Source organism: Barbus barbus, assembly GCF_936440315.1.
Source record: "Barbus barbus genome assembly, chromosome: 15".
NCBI lineage: Eukaryota > Metazoa > Chordata > Actinopteri > Cypriniformes > Cyprinidae > Barbus > Barbus barbus.
In genome coordinates, this window is record NC_136743.1 from 29,673,737 (window position 1) to 29,694,064 (window position 20,328).

Consider the following 20,328-nt stretch of genomic DNA (forward strand, 5'->3'; position numbering starts at 1 on the left):
TCAAAAGAAAAAAAGACATTTTAAAGCCTATATATATATAGGACTATTGACAGTTTTTGCATTGCAATATTATTTTCATGTCAAATTTTACAGCAAAACTATATACATTTTTGTAATTACAAAATTCTGATTTCTGTAACAAAAGAAAGTGGTTTAAAAGCAGAATTGGCACAAATTCAAACAGCAGTAAAAGCTTATTAATCATTTCATTTGAGTATTTTGGGGGAAAGTGATGTCAAAAAATAAATGGAAATGAAATATACGTTTCATTTATAAATGTGTATGTATATATATTTATGTATGTATGCATGTATGTGTGTGTGGTTGTACACATATGTATAGTTGATGTTTTTTTGGTGTTTGGCTTAGTGTTATGTTAGAATCATTATTATACTCTTATACCTCTTGTTCTTTAATATTTTGAATTGTTTTTAGCTTTTTTTTTTTTTTTTAAATGTTAAGTTTTGAAATTTTGTTGTATGCATTTGTCATTTTTTATTTTAAAAAATGTATAGGTAGTATTTATAAAGTTTTAGCTTTTAGTTGTTTTAATACTACAATGGATTGCTTCTGTTGTCCTCATTTGTAAGTCGATTTGGATAAAATCCGTCTGCTAAATGACTAAACAATAATAATAATAATACATTTTACTTTTGAATTCCAAATTTTCCTCTGTGATTCTGATTTCTGTAACAAAATATTGATTTTTAAAACCAGAATTAGTACATATTTAAACACAGTTGTGCAACAAATGGCATATGAATCACTTTATTTCAGTATTTCAGGGGAAAATGACATCAAAAATGTTGTTGCTCAATTTTAATAGCCTAAAACAAGCTTCATTTTCTTTAGCCAAATTTGATGAAATGTGACCCAAGACATGTTTTGGACAGATATCCTGAGATTTAACCTTAAAAAGTAGAGTTACTAAAAATGCAGTCACACTTTCCAGAATGAAAGCACTGTACACACCAATTAGTCTGGGCGCTAATTATCCGCATTTACAATGTACTCAGAAATCCTTATTAGTCTGCTGCAATGACAGATGTGCTTTTTCTTTGTGTTTTTCGCATGCAGGCAACATCGTCAAAATGATCCCCGTTCACACAGATCTGAGAAAATGACTAAAAACGCTGTATTATGCACGCCAGGCCAGTAGGTGGCGATGCCACTTTGTTAAGAAACAACGCAAACATATAATACGGATGTGAATAACATCAATGTTTTCACAGTTTCACATAACGTTTGCGTTTACACAGATATGATAAACGTATCATTTTCAGAAACTTGCGCTTTGAAACCCATTTTCAAAAGTTTGAGGTGTTGCGGTGAATTGATGATTCAATGACACTGTTATATAAAAAAACGGTTTATTTTACTAAACGTATACAAGAATAAAAAGTGTTCACATCTGCTGTGTTTTCTCTTTATGCATCAAAAACTAAAACATGTCCAGGTTACATTTCACCTCACAATAAAAAAGAAAAAAAAAGAAATTCGATTTCAAAGCGACTACTAACATTTTTTGCATTGTGATATAATTTTCATGACAATTTTTTCCTAATTTTACCACCAAATTTCTTTTTTTTGAGGTTTTTGTTTTCTGATTGCTATAATATATATATATATTTAATTTGCACAAATTCAGTACAACAAATTGCATTTTAATGCATTTTAAGTATTTTGGGTGGAAATTATGTCAAAAATGTTGATGATCAATTTTAATAGCCTTAATCAAGGTTCATTTTCTTGAGCCAAAATTTTATGAAATGTGACCAAAGATATATTTTGGACAGATTTCCTGAGAAGCAACCTTAAAAAGCACAGTTACTAAAGGAAATGCAGTTGCACTTTGTGTCCAGAATGAGTGCTGTACACACCAAATCCGACAGTGTTTTACTCTACATTTACAGGATAAGTGTAATGCACCCAGAAATCCTCATCAGTCTGCCACACACACACACACACACACATCTCCCATGTCTTGTGGCCTGAGCTGGCGACTGGATGCGTTCTCGGGGTGAGGAGGTGTGGATAGCGGGGCATCAGTCGTCTGAGCTGCTATCGTGGCGCCGCCGGTAGCTGTGTGCCGGGGAGCCGCGGCCAGCATGGTGGCCGTCAGAGGACGAGTCCAAGTCGTGCCGGCGACGGCGGTGCTGGTGCGGGGGGGTCAGGGTCCTGTTGTCGGCCTTTGGCCCCCCTCCTGAATGGCTGTCACGGGCTCCGGCTCCACTCTGACTGCTGCTTGATGGATTAGGACCATGGTGGTCCCGGGGATCTTTTCTCCGCCTGGGGAGCACAAAACACACCTAGACAATCATTTATTCCTGGTGAGCATGGGAAGTTCGGTTCTGATTGAGGGGAAGCCATAAGTCACACATGGACTATGAGGAAGAGACCGTCCTCGTCTTCTGTCACAGAGGCATAATGTGAATATAAGAGTCATTCTATAAGTTAGGGCACATTTCACAACAGGAAAAGTGTCAAGAAAATGCTTTCTCAAAACAACTACTGGTTTCAGTTGCTATATTTTATCTATTGGTTGCCGAACTTAATCATTAAACACCATTTTGATATTACAAAGAAAAATATAGTGTTGCTAGTGTTGAGTTTGTTCAATGAGTTGTTTGTTCAATTTCACCATTTTGATGGCAGGCCTTGTCTGGCCAAGTAAATTTTATTTTCTTCATCCGGTTTTAATTTTTTAAATCATTATTATTAAAATCAAGCCAAATTAAAATTAAAATAAAAACCGTTTTGTATAGGCACATAGAAAAATTATTTATAATACATGTTGGGTGGTTCTTTGACTTTAATGCACACCAGATGTGATCATCTCACATATACCATGATCACTTGCCAGCATGGACAAGTTAAAGCGGTCACTGATGCTTGCAGCGCAATATTTGACAGAACATTAGTTTTCATTAGTTAATTTCACTATAGGTCCTTACGTCGGCACAAGCACAAAACAATATTAGAAAATATACTTAACTCATTAACCAAGACTCCCAAAAGTAAAAAAAGACAAACCCAAAATAAAATGAGCTCTTGAACCCTGACTGAAAAGTCTGACTGAAAGATGATCATTTAAAAAGAACAGGAAAACATGGAGATGCCAAAAGACCACTTTACCATCCGCCTTCACTTCACTGCATATAGCTACAATATACCCATGAAAAACTAAAAAACCTTTCTAAATGTGTGGAAAGCATTGATCTATATATATCTCTACAATAGATCAGTGGCTCAGAGGTTGTTAATGTATATTGTCTTCATGAGCCCATCTAGTGTCTTAAAATGAGAATAATCATAGCGTGGCAGTTATGACAGACACCTGCCACTCGACCCGGCTCGGTGATATGCAGTTACCACTCCAATATATGCTTCCCTGACGATCCGTTTCTGTCAAATACACCCGCAGACAATATTCAGTGACCCATTTTTAAAGATGTTCACTTGCTTCGTTCCTAAATAAATCGAAACTCATTATGAAAGTAATTTAGTCACCTACTGGCCATTTTACTTTCATATTTTTTAAATATGTTAAATAATGTCATATTTCTATATACAAGTGCTGTATAATAACTCTGGATTATGTAATCACATTCTATTAAGTGTTTGTAATTAGATTATATTACGTTTTAAAATGTGTGTAATCAGATTACAGCTGTTTTTATAGATTAACGCATTACATACTATTCACACAATGGCAGTAAATTATTCATAATATACTGATTCTCCCTAATTCTTTGTTCTCATTTCATTTTTCCATTCTAAAAAGTCCTAACACTTCTATACGTCCAGAAAGTCTCTCAGAGGAACTGCTCACACCCGCCACTAGTAGACAAAAATATTCCAAACCTGGAAGAGTTTGGCCATATAATGTCACTGATTGTCAAAAGTTATAATTATGCACTTTTAAAAAATATCTTGAAACAGATTTCTTCATTAGGGCCTTTCCTTGATTTTTTTTATTGTTGCATTTTTGTTTTAACGCACTGGTTATTGGCTACTTTGTTTTATTTTATATATATTTTAAGTGCATGAGAGCAGTGTATATCCGAGAGCTTGCGTAAATAATGCCCTCCGTATAGTGAATGGTAGTACCTCCTGAGCCCGATTGAATTTAATACAGTTTAAAGTATTGCATTGTATGCACTTCAGCAGAACAAGGATTAATCCTACTGTTGACAAGACCTGTGTTAGGAGTCACACAGGTGAAGCACACCTGACTCACATGTGCTGGACGTGCCCCACACTTACTGCTTATTGGTCAACCATATCTGATACACTTTCTAAAGTGCATGAAGTACAGCTGAAGCCATGTGCTGAATTTGCAATATTTGGTGTTCCAGATGATGAATCAAATTTGACTCAGAGACAACTAAACATTATTGCCTTTGCATCCTTATTGGCTCGCAGACTAATTTTATTACATTGGAAATCTACAAATCCACCTCAAGCATCAAACTGGCTTCAGGATTTGATGTTATACCTACACTTAGAAAAGATTAAATATTCAATTAGAGGTTCCCATAAGTTCTCTTATATCTGGCAACCTTTATTATCATATTTCTCTGTCATAAATATACTACCTGGGGAGTAATACGCTGTTGTTTAAAGTGAAGTGACAGTGTATAATACCTGATTGTGGTATCCAATTACCTTTTTTTTCCTATTTTATCTTTTGATACTTATTTAACTATTGCATCATTTGATTTATATTATCATTATTGCTATTACTATCATAATTATTATTATTATTTATTATAAGCAGTTTGTTCTGGGTTGGTTGGGGAGGGTTTAAGAATGTAAAAATACAGTTTCTGTACAAATAATAGCATTTGTCTTTGGAATGAAAAAAAAAAATTACTATAATTCAAATTGCTTTGAAGTGCAAATAAATAATACTTTAGAAAACAGCTCACTGCATTTTTGAATAAAGCCACATTGTGATCATTTTCTTCAAAGCAAACATAGTTATAACACTGTAATCAAAAAAACTCTAAAAAAGAAAGAAGAAACTCTAATTAAAAGATATGATGAACTGAAACCTAAAAAACTGTCTTACAACGCCCTCTTGTGAACAAACTGCGTTCTACCTCAGAGAAGGAAAACTAATTCTCTAGGTTCATAATTTACCTACACTAAAAGAGATAAAGGTATTTGCTTTAGTTTACTGACACGAGGGAAAACTACAGAGCGTTTACCTTTTACTGCAGCTCTCAGAGTCTGAATCTGAAGAGTCACTTCTGCTTCTGTGCTTCGATTTCGCCTTTTTCTTCTTTTTCTCCTTCTTGCTTTTCTTTTCCTTTTTACTCTTCTTTTTTCTGTCAGCTCTGTGATTAATATCAGTACTCAGCTTAGGTCTTTGTCAGTAGTGTAGTCATGAATTGTCATGTTTCTTCTTATACAAAAATCTTGCACATGTAATGTTTGGCCATAAAGCTTTACACCACACAAATGCATATATATTATACCTTTTATCTTCTTTATCAGGTCTGTGGGCTTCCTCGGGTGTCTTACTGGCCTCTTGCGGTGTATCAGCTTTGTGGTGCTGACAATAAATAAATCAATAATTAAATAAATACAAGATCAGTGATTTACAGTGCTTGTAATATTGTTGAGATATTAAAACCATGACACATTCTCATATTCAAATTAGCATCAAAACTAATTATTTATGTCTATGTACCGTGAAAACTGGCAAACCCATTTTTACTGCTTCTTTTTCTTGTTTGGAAAGCACCATTCCTCTCGGTCCAGCCCTGATGATGAAAAACACCAGAATATCATGATATACCTGTGTTACCTCTATTAGATTTATATATTAAAGTAACATATACCTGTAATACTAGAAGAGCTAGTTATAAACTAGTGCTGTTTCTGTAGCGATTTTTATAAATATGAACACCTTTACTGTATCTTTAACAAGTCTAGATCAAGCAAACCTGTCATGAAGCCTGTAGACATACAGCACTGGCTTTACCTGGAGCTTCCAAGCCCTGAGACCCTGTCCACGTCCCGGTCATCTGCCTCCCCTTCCCTCCGGCACACATCCGCAAGATCCTGCAGCAACCACAGCGGGACAAATATGCATCAGAGACAGCAACGAGAAATGCTACAAATCACTGAAATGTTCTTGTTTGGATGTTTACAAATGCAAACCTCTTTGGTAAGGCCAGTTGGTTGTCTCTTGATTGTTTTATGACCCCTAAAATAGACATAAATACATAACATTTGAGATGTTAGCTCATTTTCTTCTGCACTTCCCTGATGAATCAATCTCACTTACAGCGCTGCTAACATGGCCTCGTGCTCCGCCTCTCGTACCGCTGCCATCTCCTGCTCTTTAGACAGAGGCGCGCCGCCCTTCTTATCTCTGGCGTACCACGTCAAGTCCTTCCCTTTCTGCCACCGGCCCACCGGTGCCATGAGGGAATTCCCTGAAGAAGAAAAAAATCAACAGGACCTTGGGTAAATCTAAAATATAATCATATTTATATTTAGCTTAAGGAAAAAGAAACATATGACCTTCAGGACCATTAGGATTTTTGCATTGTCATGATTTTTATGACAATTAAGCACATTTGTCTGCACTTTTCATCACTGTAAAGCACATTAATCTCATTCTCGGTACTACAGTGTTGAGAAATATTAGAGAATTATAGTTCGAAATTGTATTTTTACATACTTGTAATATTGGTTGTACTGCATTTAATTTACATAGTGAGAATTATTTATTTAGAATTAGAATATTTAGAATATTTTTTTAGAATAATAATAGAATTATTATTTATTTGCATTATAGTAATTAGAATTTAGTGGAAATTTTGCTTGACTCAAGAAAATAATATATTAAATCCTATTCGTATTTATTAATTTATATAAAAAATATTTATTTGATAAAAACTATTCGTTTTTATTAATATTTTGAATCAGTTATGTTTTTCATTTTACATTTTTAATTAATTTTAGTTAATGTTTTAGTGATTTTGTTGTGTGTTTTGACATTTTTAGTGTTTTTCGTTGTTTTAAATATGTCTATATAGTTTATTATTCATTTAAATTTCAGTTTTATTTTATTATTACATCAAGTTGACTAATGACTAAAGTTTACACTAAATAAAAATAAGAAATGTTGCCTTGGTAACTAGTGGAAATAAAAATGTTTTTATATTTTATTAAATTGTATTTAAAAGCAACAAAAAATGAGTTAATAGTTCTAATTTTAGTTTTCTTTAACAACCCTGCATGGAAGCGCTGAATCAATATAACAAACTCTGACAGAGGAAAGATAAGCAGGCAACTATGTAAATAAAATTAAAGGTCAGTTGAATGTCTTGGCAAAAAAAAAAAAATTCTACTATGACGAATTGACGATATTTTCTTATGAATATTAAACAGGTTGCGTCTCGTTTGCCCAATAGGCTTCGCTGACGTCAGCACGGCATGTTAAATATTCATAGCCCTGGCCTGCGATGCTGCAATATTAATGAGCTGCGCATGCGCTCTAGCGGGACGCTCCAAACAGGGTACCAGGCAACGCCTGTAAGACCTTATTAATATTCAGAAGGCCAGCACGTCACCATAGTAGGATTTGTAAAGTACCGAGCTGCGACCACGTCCCATGCCACTCTGGGCACTTTATCTAGAAAGTTCAACACGTCCACAGCTGTGTCCGACACATAACACAAGCAGACGATGTAATGAGAGATCACACCAAGGAAAACGGTAGGAATGTCTGCATTTACTGAAACTTTATTCAGCGAAGAGACGTTTATTTATAGCCCAGAAGACAATCTGCCATGATGGATTAGTAATATCTGCACAGAAATGCAATCAAACTACATAACTACTCACTATTATTCTCAGGTTTATCAAGCCTGTGAACACCAAAATATGAACACAACCCAGTTACAAGCGCTCTAATCGGCAATTATGAATTAATTCAAGTGTGTAAAGTGCCAAATAAGTGTGCTTATGTGAATATAATAGCTTATTTGGGAATAGTTTCACACTGTAATCGTGTAGACTGTGTTGCTAGCCGCGGCTAGTTCGAGCTGCTAGCTCCATACTCACCCAAATAGTTCTCTCTGTGTTTATCCACCTTCACATCATCCCAGTTAAACTGGTCCTGACCCCCTCTCACCCCTCCAGATCTCGACGAGCCAAACATGACCTCTGCTCCTCCAGACACACGTCCAGTCTCCTGAAAGCGCTGAGATGTTTACACGTGTGCTGCAGAACAATCAGGCCTCGCTTTTCCACAACATCCGGGAACCCGCTTGCTTTTATATTATCAACTTAACTTGGCGATTTTTGTTTAATCACCACGAACACTATCGCGTCGATCAAGTTCTATTCAGTGCGACTTGACAAAATCGTCTCTTTTCTTTCAATTGTTCGTGAGGCGTTTCCCTGTAAGAAGATGTCAACATCATGTGCGGTTCGGCGCGCGGATGCTCTAAAGATCTGCGAGGCGCGCGTCGCCTTCTGATGACGCGTCAGTGATGCGAAAAGCAGTCAGCTGAACGAGAGAGGAAGATTATAGGCGAAGGGAGGAAGACATTCTCCCCGTATTTGATCACTTTTTCCCACCCGATGTATGTGAGGTTTATCTCCAGGTTTTTTTCAGGTGAGTTGAAACGAGCTGTAGCTTTTAATCATATGTGATGGTCGCTAGCTGCATCAGCTGTCTGTGTTGAGGATGCAGTAAAGAAGTTGTGAAGTGCTATTATAATGTTGATTCTTAATTTTATGCCTGTTTACTCTTATAGTTGATTTTATTCATCACGTTCGGTATGTTTCAAAGTGACCCTGCTGGTTTATGCTTTAATCATATGCATGTAATACATGTGTAATGCACTACAAGTTTAAATAACAATACAACGTTGTGCCTGGATAGATATATTTATTTATTATAGTTGGGTTTTTGATTGTATCTGTGGCTTTGCTGCATGTGCATGTACTGACCAGTCCAAACTACTAGTGGAAAATATTTCTGGTTTGCATTTTTCTCATTTAATAGAAATGTAATAGCAAAGCATATTGTCAGACTTGCATTTAAAAATGTTAAAGTGATCCGGTATAATTAGAGAATGTTCCAAAGAGCATGTTGTGTGCTTCACGGAAGAAGGAGTTGGATCTCTAAATCAGGAAATATCCAGGCAGGGAAAAGAAGGAAGATGACAGAAGTGCATGAGTTATCTGCAAAACATTCAGCAGTCAAACAGTTATAACAAGCAGAAGCAAATGAAAAAAACACTTTGCAGGGTGCCTCTAATTTCTGAAATTGTGCATGCTTGATTTACTTTTCTCGCACTCGTCTCCTCCCGAGTAAGATGTGAAGAAACTACATTAAGGAGTGAAACTGACCACAGATGAATTGTAGGAAAGTTTCTTTTTATTTTCACTTGAGGAATTTCTGCCCAAATGTTGTTTGTAAAAAAAATTATAATAATAAAAATGAACCCTTGTGCTGTACTGAAAGTCCTGAAATTTTGGTGATCTGGGCTTATGCATTTCCATAAATATTGGCAGAATTATACACAAATAAGGCCTTTTTCATTCAAAAACTGAATCGGTTCCAAAAAAAAAAAAAAAACCTGTGCTAATTGAAAGAAACCAAGTTGACAAAAAGATTGCATCTGAGATTTGGTGATAATATAGCATAATGATAAATTTACAAGCAATTTAGTCTGGTCATTTTTCGCTGGTAACACCACAAGTGAAACAAGGTGGTGGGAAATTCCCCAAAAAGCACAAAAAGCAAGCTTTAGTCCACTGCAGGAAGAGTTAAAAATAAATGCTGATTGGCACAACATGACTGTTAAAAAAGCAAGATGCCCTGGAAATCTGTGAAATGTAAGTTTTATTTGATCTGCAAAGGTAAAATTGTGACAGATGAAGGGGAGGTTATTCAGGTTCCTCGCAGTGCATCCTTTAAGATGACTCTTTCCATCATCGATATATGGGTCACGGACTGAAGGACGGAGGAGCGAGATAACGAGGAAGCATCCATTTGAGTTCTGAGACATCACCTTGTGACCTTGAAGACTTTGAAGCGTAGAGCATCTCTTATCTCTGACTGACGAGTACAGACGATACACAGCACACAACATTAGATTCTTTAAGCTACTAGACTCGAGCGGCAGCCAAAACCAGTCACATGGCAAGAGGTCGCACCGTATGACTTGCATTAAGCTGTGGATGTCACATGTGCAGCTCATTTATTAAGAGCATGTGTTTAATTAGACATCGTATGACCGTTTGTAATGGAGAAGCTGAAACAGTGTTGTTAAATAGTTGAGGTTTTTTTCTCTCAGCATGACCTTTTTAAAATATTGTCACTTGTGTGTGATTACAGATGTTTTGTGACGACCAGCTCTAGTGAAGAATGCAGGGATGGTGCATATTCCTTATTCAGGCTTCGATTGGTCCCTATTTAACTGAATACTTGAATAGAAATGTTAATAGCACAGAGTGTTAAAGGAGAGGGTTTAATTGCAATGATACAAAAAGGGATTTTCGGTTCTTGCATCGCTTTCTGAAAGCTATGAAACAAGAGAGACAAAATGCAAGAAGTGGCTTGAATGCAGTGTGTATGTAAACACTCTCTTGTGACCGGGGGCTCTGATTTTGACACTGAAAGGGAGCCGTTTGGATTTACCTTCAAGCGCCTCATGTCAGTCACAGCTGTGTTTGCTCTGAGACGTCACTTCAGCGCTCGCTGGAATAAGACGCAAGGCTATTTTATGCTATTTTAGGATTTTGCATGGTTGCGTTCAATGCCCTGCATTGTGATGCTGTTGTTTATTAGTTATTAATTATATGCAGTGGTGGACAAAGTACACAAATCAAGTATTTAAGATTAAATACCCCCAATGAAATATTACTCCAGTCAAAGTAATAATTAATCATAATCACTAGTACGTGGTGTTGATAAGGCATAATGACGATTAATGAACAATTGCTTATCTTATTACTTTATCTTAATATTGGGTGTAATTTAAACTGAAATTTCTGCATTCATTGATTTGCAAAATAAGCTGTAGTAACTTAATGATATTGTCTTGATCACTTAAAAAATTAAGCAGTGGATTTCTAGTTCCCAGCATGCTTTGCACATGATTGGATAAGGAGAATAAATGCTAAAAGTGTTAGACTTGCTGACTTGTATTTTTTTAGTAAGGGAAGGACCTACTGGTGTTTAAAGGGATAGTTCACCCAAAAATCTATTGAACACAAAAGAATGAAGAAGAATGTTGTAACCGGTCAGTTGCTGGACCCTATTGACTTCTATAGAAAATACTGTGGGAGTCAATGGGGACCGTGAAGTGATTGGCTGCCAACATTCTTCAGAAGATCTTCTTTTGTATTCCGCAAAAGAAAGAGATTCATACAGGTTCGAAGCAATTTGAGGATGAGTAATTAATGACAGAATTTTCATTAGAAGTCATAACTCAAAAAGACTTAGAGCGATTCTACTTCTCCAAATACTCATAGGGAGAGAGTGGTGTAGTGGAGATACGAATCAGAAATGGGCTTCAGTCTGACATTATTATGAATTATGAGTCGTGAACAAAACATACTGTACTATTTTAAAAAAGGAGGAAAAATAAATAGTGTATGTTTGGTCAAAATATAGTATAAACATACAATGTACAATCTGACATTATGGTGTAGATTTAGCAGTGAGGAAGAAAAACACTACTCTATTACAGTAATGAGAATTTTAATTTGAATAACTATTGAGAATATTAAGAAAAAAATAGAATTTTGTCAAGATAGTTTGTTTATAGTTTAATAGTTTATTTGTTAAGAAATAGTTAAATTCTTAACAGACCTAAAAATAAGCATTTCTATAAGTAGCCTAATAATTTTCTTTAGATTTTAAACTGAATTGTAACCTGGACATGTTTGGTGTAAAACCCATTTGTAGTTATTTTAGTTAATTATTTTGAATGAATTATGTAATTATAGCTTTATGGGAAATATCATAATTTAAAAGTGTTGGTGTTTTTCATAAGCGCTCTCTTATGCACACTAAGGCTGAGTTTTGTTTTTTTGTTTTTATCAAAAATACAGTAAAACATAATATATTGTGAAATATTATTACAATTTAAAAGATTTCAATTTAATTTCAAATGTAATTTATTTTTTGATGGCAAAGCTGAATTTTCAACAGCCAACATTTGTGCTGTTTTTATGATGTTTTATGTGCAAACCGTGACATTCAACAGTCAAAGGTTTGCGGTAAGAGTAAAAAAAGAAATGAATACTGTTATTTAGCAAAGATGCATTTAATTGATCAAAAGTAACATTTCTGTTTAAATAGATGCTGTTCTTTTGAACGTTCTATTCATCAAAGAATCCTGAAAAAATGTTTGTTTTACCATTTAGCAGCAAAACCTTTCAACATTGATAATAATAAAAAACCATTAATAAAAAATAAAAATTGATTATCTGTATTATAATAATAATTGAGCAAATCAGCATCACAGGAATAAATTATATTTTAAAATGCATTCAAATAGAAATTAAATGGTTAATAATATTTTACAATACAGTTTTTAATGTATTTTTGATCAAAAATGTAGCCTAGGTAAGCATAAGAGACTTCTTGGTAAGTAACTAAGTATATAGTTTGATAGGTTTAGACTCATCCTTGAACAAAAGTGGCTTTATTGTGGAAGTGTATATTGTCTTGAGGTTTTCTGAAGGCCTCTTTCTCTCTGGTGTGATGTAGCGATGGCTGGACCGAGGCCTGTGGTGATGAGCGGACCGTCTGGAGCTGGCAAAAGCACTCTACTGAAGAAGATGATCGAGGAGTTTGATGGCTTATTTGGCTTCAGCGTTTCCCGTAAGTCACATACTGAAGTACAAATGCTGAACAGCAGTTCTTTAGTGGAAACTAAAAAATTCAAAATGACCAAGAATGATCTTTGACCAGATACGACGCGGAGCCCCCGTCCCGGAGAGGAGAACGGCAAAGGTTAGGCTTTTGATCTGCTACAGAAATGCAGCATGAAAACATATCTTTTGTTATCCTATCTGAACAAAACCCAGCAAGCATGACATGCTTTCACAACAATGCCATTCATTCATTACATAAACAGCTAGTTATTTGAGTGAGCAGTCAAACAGAAGCTCATCTTAAGGCCTGTTCACCACGAGACAAATGTTTGGTGGAAAAATTTGGTGCGATTTTTAATTTGTATGAACGGCAGTTTATGTGACCATTCAGGCCAATATAAATCATTTTTATACAGTAATAGTCACGCATTTGGTTGCATGCCCAGAGCTGCTGCTATTACATCAACAGAGTTATTCATTAAGTGTATTAATAAAAAAGAAATACAATGTATATCAACATTTTATATCTTTTCCATACCTTCCGCCTACTGACAAAGTGTGAAATTTCATTTTCATTTATCCATCTGTTTTGTTTTTCCCCCACATTGTTCTGAGACGAATGGAATGTGAAAATGAGTTTAGTGCTGATCATTAGTGTTGGTGAGAGCTGGCCTTTAGCTGTAGTTTCTTATGAGATTCACACAGCAGAGTCAATGCATGAACCTGAACAACTGATTGACACACTGATGAGCTAAAAATGGGGCGGCAGCTGTAAATGAATCACTCAAATGCATGCTTTATGAATGCGTGTTGTCAGCTTCTTGTCGTTTCTATTGGAATTCTGGCTTATCAGTCAAAGTTCTGTCAATGAGAGACCTATCTTCTGAAAAATCCCCCCTTTTTTTCAGATTATCATTACGTTACCAGGGAAGTGATGCAGGCGGCCATAGCAAAGGGTGAATTTATCGAAAATGCTGAATTTTCAGGGAACATGTATGGAACAAGGTATAGTCCTCCTTATTAAGAGTCTTGTTCGTATGTGAAGATGCATCGCTGACATCCTTCTTTTGGTACTAATAGATTTACTAATAGATAACTGCACTCTAAAAAAAAAAAAGTTGAGCTAACTTAAAATTTTAAGGCAGCTCAAAAATCTGCTGAAGCTGAAATTTGGCGCAACTTTTTTTTTTTTTTTTTACAGTGTGAATATAACAGCAGTGTCCAATCCTGCAGAGTTTAACTCCAACACACTTACCTGGAAATCTGATCCGCTGATCCAGCTGTGTTTGTTTTTCAATAAAATTAATGTAGTATATTTTAGTTCGATAATGTATTTTTAGAGGATTTTATTGTACTAAATTTTATTTATGGAATTGTTATGATCCATTTATTACCTGTTAACCACTTTTTGAGCATAGACCTGAAAATGAAATTTCCAACTTAAACTGATGTAAATTTTTAATGCTTTGGAGCAGACTTTGCTTTGGTCTCTTTTTAAAGAAGACACTTGGAAAATAGTTTCTGAAGTGAAAAAATAAATAATATATATTTATATTAGTGCTGTCAATCGATAAAAAAAAAAAAACTGTATATTTGATATTTTTTATATTTCTTTAATGGCATCTTTATGATTGAAGGCCAGCATCACTGATATCAATACTACTGATGTCTCTATAAAATAGTTTTTTTTCCCCTGAATATTTAACCATTGACTAGCCATTCAGCATAATTGAGAGCTATCAATTTTAACACTTATTAGACTTAACTTCTAATTTAAGTGAATTTAAAACAATCTTCACACGAACCCATTATATTAAATGAAATGTTTACTTACCTGTGTCCTTCAGCAGAAATATACAGAAAATAAATAGTTACTAAACACTAAATTCTAAATTAAATATAGATGAACGTCTTAAAGCTATAAAAGTGATTGATTTCCTCTTTTTTCTTATGTTCTTGGATTAATAGACATCACAGCAGCTGGTTATTTGCTTATTTGCCTGCTATTGCTTTAAAAGCTATGCGCTCATTTTGACACCACTATACCCTGCTAAAAAAAAAAAAACAATAGAAACCATCACACAAATTCCAATGGTTTCCATTAAAATACCATTATAAACCATTAGCTTTTTCCATTCATTTTTGTAGTGTGTTTTGGGCATATTTCCAATAGGATTTAACATTCCACCAATTTAATCCATCACATACCAGCAGACACCATTATAGTTTCCATTAAAACCAATACAATTCCCATTATAACCATTAAATCCATTACATGCTCTATTGTGTTTTGGGCAGGGTATCATACAGTATGGAAAATGCATTTAAAAAATACATTTTATATGAAATATGTAATGTTTTTCTGTCAAAAAGTATGAAAATCAAAGCCCTATATCTAAACAAGTTATGTTCCAAATATGAGGTTGACATATCAAAAAATGAGTTTTCAGTAAGATTTTGTTTGGGCGCAGTACCAAACGTGTCCACTAGATGAAATTCGCTTCACATTCATTTCCAGTGTGGCTATTTATTTATTTATTTTTTTCAGGACCATTTAATCTTTTCGAATCATGTCCTTTACCAAGTTTCGTACAATTTTGATGAAGTGAACAATAAATGAATAAATAATAAAAAAAAAAATCTGTCAAATGACCGAAAAACAGCAGAGGGTTAATTAGGGTTGGAGCTTAACTCTGCAGGACAGCGGCCCTCCCTGAGCAGGTTTGGAAACGCCTGATCTTTAATTTGTTAGTGATGGGAAGATTGGATTAATTTACTGACTCTCTTTCATTCTCATTCATCAAAACAAATGTAGTCAAGCCATTCAGTTGATTGGAGTGGCATTAAGTATTATATTTTCAACAAACATGTCCATCTATGCAATCTTGATCGTATTCCAGGAAATCATTATAACGCAGCCAAAGATATGAGGATATCATGTGACAGACGCATGAATAAACAAATCGTTCATGAACTAATGTTTGTCCTCATATTCAAACTAGAGAAATACTGTATGTAATTGTAACTAAAATCATTTTTGCCCATTCACAGTAAAGCAGCTGTACAGGCTGTTCAGGCCAAAAATATGATTTGCATTTTGGACATTGACATGCAGGGAGTGAAGAACATCAAGAGAACCGATCTCAACCCCATCTATGTGTCCATCCAGCCTCCGTCAATGGAAATCCTGGTGAGAAATCATCCATCTCGATCCAAGCATTACATTTACATGTCTTTTTCACATTTTAATCTAAAACTTAATTTCTTCAGGAAAAACGATTAAGGGACAGAAAAACAGAATCTGAGGAAAGTCTACAAAAACGTTTACATGCAGCCAAAGTTGACATGGAAATAAGTAAGCGTCCGTTCCTATGCTAATTATTTTAAATCAAATACTGCAGTAATTGTTTTCACGTCTAACTGTTATATACCCATATTTCAGGTAAAGAGCCAGGTTTATTTGATGTGCTGATTATCAATGATGACCTTGACTTGGCGTATGGGAAATTAAAAGATGCTCTTCTTGAGGTAAAATTTCCAGTCTGAATGTGCATCACTAGGGGCCAGATTGACTAAACGGGGCAAATCAGACAGCAATCTCATAAAAGTGCCAATGTAAAATTAAATGCTTCCTCCCATAATATTTGCATTTGAAGTAGGGTTGGGCTCATAGACCGTAAAAAGGATGGACGACGCACCTTCACTCACTTCCATTGAAGAAAAGTGGAGCCGCCATTGTCCCAATAGTGCGCGGCCATATTGCGCTGATTTGGGACCGGAGTCTGCGCAGTAGAGAGCGAAGTGGAAGCGTCCCGCCGAGTCGATCGCAAGGACACACCCCTAACCCTTTTTAAATTAGCCTGTACTGCTGTGTCGAGAGCGCATTGTAGCGCGAAAGCAAATTAAAATAATCTCTTCCCTAGCACATGGATTTTCTTTGCTCTCACACAAGCGCTCTCAGAAACACACTGCTCTCGCCTAGAGAAAGTATCCCAGCAGGCACCAGACGTCTATATATTGACATGACGTCGGACAGACGTTGCATTTTGGTTGAAAATGAAAATCGGGTTAACATCAATATTTGACGTCAATTTGACGTTGGATTTTGGTTACACAACCTAAAAACAACAAAATCTCAACGTCAGCTGACGTCGGTATCGGACATCATTTTAACATTAACATTAGATGTTGAATTTACATTGAATTTGTAACGTAATTACAATGTCTCAACCGAAATGTAACCAAATATGAACGTCTTATGATGTTGTGTGCCTGCTGGGAATCACTTCATCCGATGTTTAAGTGAATAAAATAGCCAGTTGACAGCCTTACTTCCTTGAGTTCCACAACTATTGAGACTTGTGTGTGTGTGATATAAAAGAGGAAAGCATTTGGACCAAAGCACTGTGAGGCAAGGGAGAGGGAGACTCCAAATGTTTCTAAACTTAAAACACATTTTTGCCCCGTTTGCGTTTGTTGTTTTACTACTTGCACAATTATTTTAAGTATAAATCATTATTTATAATACACAGCGTGGTTTTTATAAATCATATTTTAGGGGGGACAACCCTCAGATGGGGGGTCTTGCACCCCCGACGCCCCCCGGGATTTCCGCCTATGCTGGGATGCGGCGGGTTGTGGCGGAGAGGGGGGCGTGGACGATGTCATCATCTATCGGCCCAACCCTAATCTGAAAGGGAAAATCCTAAAGATGCATTGATGTCAGTCTCATAGCGTGTCTTTAGTGAATGCGGACAGTATGTTATGCTAAAGAGGGTTTGTGTCAGAGCAGGCTGTTAGTAAATCTGACCCAAGGAGTGTAATGGTACGAGATTTTGACTATCAAAACTCACAAAAACGCCACTCTATCACAGTATCAGGGTGCACTGTTAATACCAATGCAAGTGGTTACATTTTTAGTAACATCCCTCTGATAAACACAGACACATTTCAGTTAAAACCAGTTATTTAACTTTATTTTGGATTTATTTGGAACAGATTAACAATCCGGTTGAGCAAAAATTTAATAATTTAATATTTAGAAAAAAAAAAGATTACTGTCAAACACTATATGCATTTTATAGTTTATTGATTATTTTCCCATAGTTGTTGTTTTTATTACTTTACAAATAGGAGTGTATCATGGGAGCCTGTTTCCACCACTGGATAAAAACCCAAACAAATTTATCGTACAATTCAGACTTTATAACTCGCAGTTGTGAGTTGTTCGAATTGTGAGATATAAACTGACAATTGTAAGAAAATGTCAGAATTGTGAGCTATCTCACAATTCGGAGGAAATAAGTCAGAATTGTGGGATATTAACTCACATCTGCGATGAAAAAGGTCAGAATTGTGAGATTAAATGTCACAATTATTTAATTTTTTTAGGCCATGGTGGAAATAAGCTTCTACAGTGTATTGCATGAATGCAAACAAAGAATTTAGACTTTCTTCATTTAGTCATTTCAATACAATGTACCTAATGTAATCTAATTCTTCTAAATAGATTTACGGGGAAAAAATGACTTTAAATTAATGCATTAACATGTACCACAGAACTATTATATCCTATTGATTATAACATCTTCCTTCATCTGCATAACAGCTAGTTTTATCTGTGATCTCTCATGTGAGAATATTTCACTCCGTAAGCTCCTCATGGTTTCTGTTCCTCAAACAGGAGATCCAGAAGGTCAGAGACACCAACAAATCATCCTGCTAACCACAGCGACCGCTCTCTTCAGCAGAACCTGTTCAAACCTCCACATTCCACCCAGGAAAGACTTCCTGAGGTTCAGTCCATACTCCGCTGAATGTCAAAGCTATATACATTACATATATATTCCGAGTTTAGTTCATGACCACGTATGTTATGTAATTCCTGGGCTAAAGGTCAGAAACATGAAGATTCATCCAAGAAACACTCTTAAGTCCTTGTTTTTGAAATGTTTGTTTTGATATTTCTTTCACATTTTTTATAACAATGAAAGCAACAATACAGATCGTAGATTTTTCTATCTAGCATGTTCACTAATATATAGTTTAATATATAGTTTAATATATACTCGCCTGCTTTCATTCATATCATTGCATCTGAACGTCTGTCATTGTACAATTAGAGTAAAGCTTGGTTTCTTAACTAATACGTAACTCTTAAACGATGGAAATGGTTGCATCTCATCTGCTGGTGTCTTGAAATGCGTAATCATTTTCCGTATAAACATTACATGCACATTACTCAGCTTACGCTTTGTAAATAAGGATATTTCGCTTTAATATGTTTACCAGCTTTGAAAGTTTTCTAGAGTTCAAAGCCGATTCAGACTGTTTTTTTAGCGCAAGGCAGCTTATAAACACAGCCATAAGTCTCTAAGTAGGTTTAGAAGACGTTATTGATGCTTTTAGTCTTATACAGCTGATCTTTAGTAGATATTCAGATTGTTCCAGCAATTCATTTTATCTTCTTACCTAAATTACACCATTATGTTTGTTAGTACTTGAAACATTTATTATTATAATAAAAGTAACAAACCAATGGATTGGGTCATTTGACCCACTGATTGTATAGAAAGTGATTTCACATGATAAAATACTCAAAAATTGGAAATCGTGAGCTAAATGGTGGTTTCAGTCCAGGTGGTATAATGTATAATAAGAGTTTTCTATTGAGCGCATAAACTGTGGCTGCTTCAGAAGAACGTTTATATTGTTTCTACCAACCTTCAAAGTACTGTTACTCATTGTCCATTGAGTGTGAAAAAGATGTAATATAATAACTTGTGATGTACAGACCTACAAATATAACATGAAGGTTATCAAAATGGAACAAAGGTTTCTGGCATGTAGACGATCTTGTGTATGTGGCACGTTTACAAGTTGACTTTTTTAATGTTTTTATTTTTAAATATGGTTGAATGTCATGCCGGGCTTTAGATTCCATGGTTTGCTGTCTCTAGGATGTCTTATAAAACTGCAGAGTTTCATGTCATTCCTTGGTGCATCTTAAACAGTTCCTTGAAAGAAATCGGTCAAATGTTTGTGGTGTATGTGAAATCTGAGAAATGCAGTTAATGTCTCGAAACAATGTCTAAACCAATTCTTTTTTTATTCTAGAACTATTTAAATGTACCGTGCAAGTGTAATAAAACTACACCATTACAGAGAAGTATGTGACTGTCTGATGTTGGTAAAAAAAAATAAAAGTCAGTGAAAGCTGAAAAAAAAATTATATATACTTTTTCTAGTTTTTTTTTTTTTTGCATGGATATTTAACTTTTTTTAATTGGTGCACAAGGGTTATAAAAGTTAATGGATTACTTTAAATATTTTGTCCGAGTACTCATTGTAGATTAATATTCAGCCTGCTGAGTCCATCCGGTCACTTTAGCTTTGGAACCAATTTTTAACTACAACTTTTGCCTCCATTTGCTGCTTATTGATAGTAAGGTAGTTGTTAAATGTAGG

At 35.2% G+C, this 20,328-nt stretch overlaps 2 protein-coding genes across 3 annotated transcripts; one reads left to right on the top strand and one right to left on the bottom strand.

The window, feature by feature from the left end:
- Window positions 1-752: 752 nt before the first annotated feature.
- cUnh1orf35 (chromosome Un C1orf35 homolog) lies at window positions 753-8,498 on the bottom strand. Its single transcript, XM_079436293.1, has 8 exons — window positions 8,086-8,498; window positions 6,299-6,449; window positions 6,172-6,217; window positions 5,993-6,072; window positions 5,699-5,771; window positions 5,484-5,560; window positions 5,214-5,342; window positions 753-2,289 (listed from the first exon to the last, which is right to left on the bottom strand). The coding sequence occupies exons 1-8, from the start codon at window positions 8,180-8,182 to the stop codon at window positions 2,046-2,048; spliced, it is 897 nt and encodes a 298-aa protein (XP_079292419.1). The 5' UTR covers window positions 8,183-8,498; the 3' UTR covers window positions 753-2,045.
- LOC306881928 (guanylate kinase-like) lies at window positions 7,508-20,046 on the top strand. 2 transcript variants are annotated; one of them, XM_079436294.1, is made up of 9 exons: window positions 7,639-7,737; window positions 8,164-8,641; window positions 12,755-12,868; window positions 12,959-13,000; window positions 13,770-13,866; window positions 15,913-16,051; window positions 16,132-16,216; window positions 16,304-16,389; window positions 18,545-20,046. In XM_079436294.1, exons 2-9 carry the CDS (start codon window positions 8,608-8,610, stop codon window positions 18,584-18,586), a joined length of 639 nt encoding a protein of 212 aa, XP_079292420.1. In that variant the 5' UTR covers window positions 7,639-7,737; window positions 8,164-8,607; the 3' UTR covers window positions 18,587-20,046. The 2 variants fall into 2 exon arrangements, with proteins under 2 accessions (XP_079292421.1, XP_079292420.1); XM_079436295.1 differs by lacking the exon at window positions 8,164-8,641 and having other exon boundaries at window positions 7,508-7,737.
- Window positions 20,047-20,328: the final 282 nt, after the last annotated feature.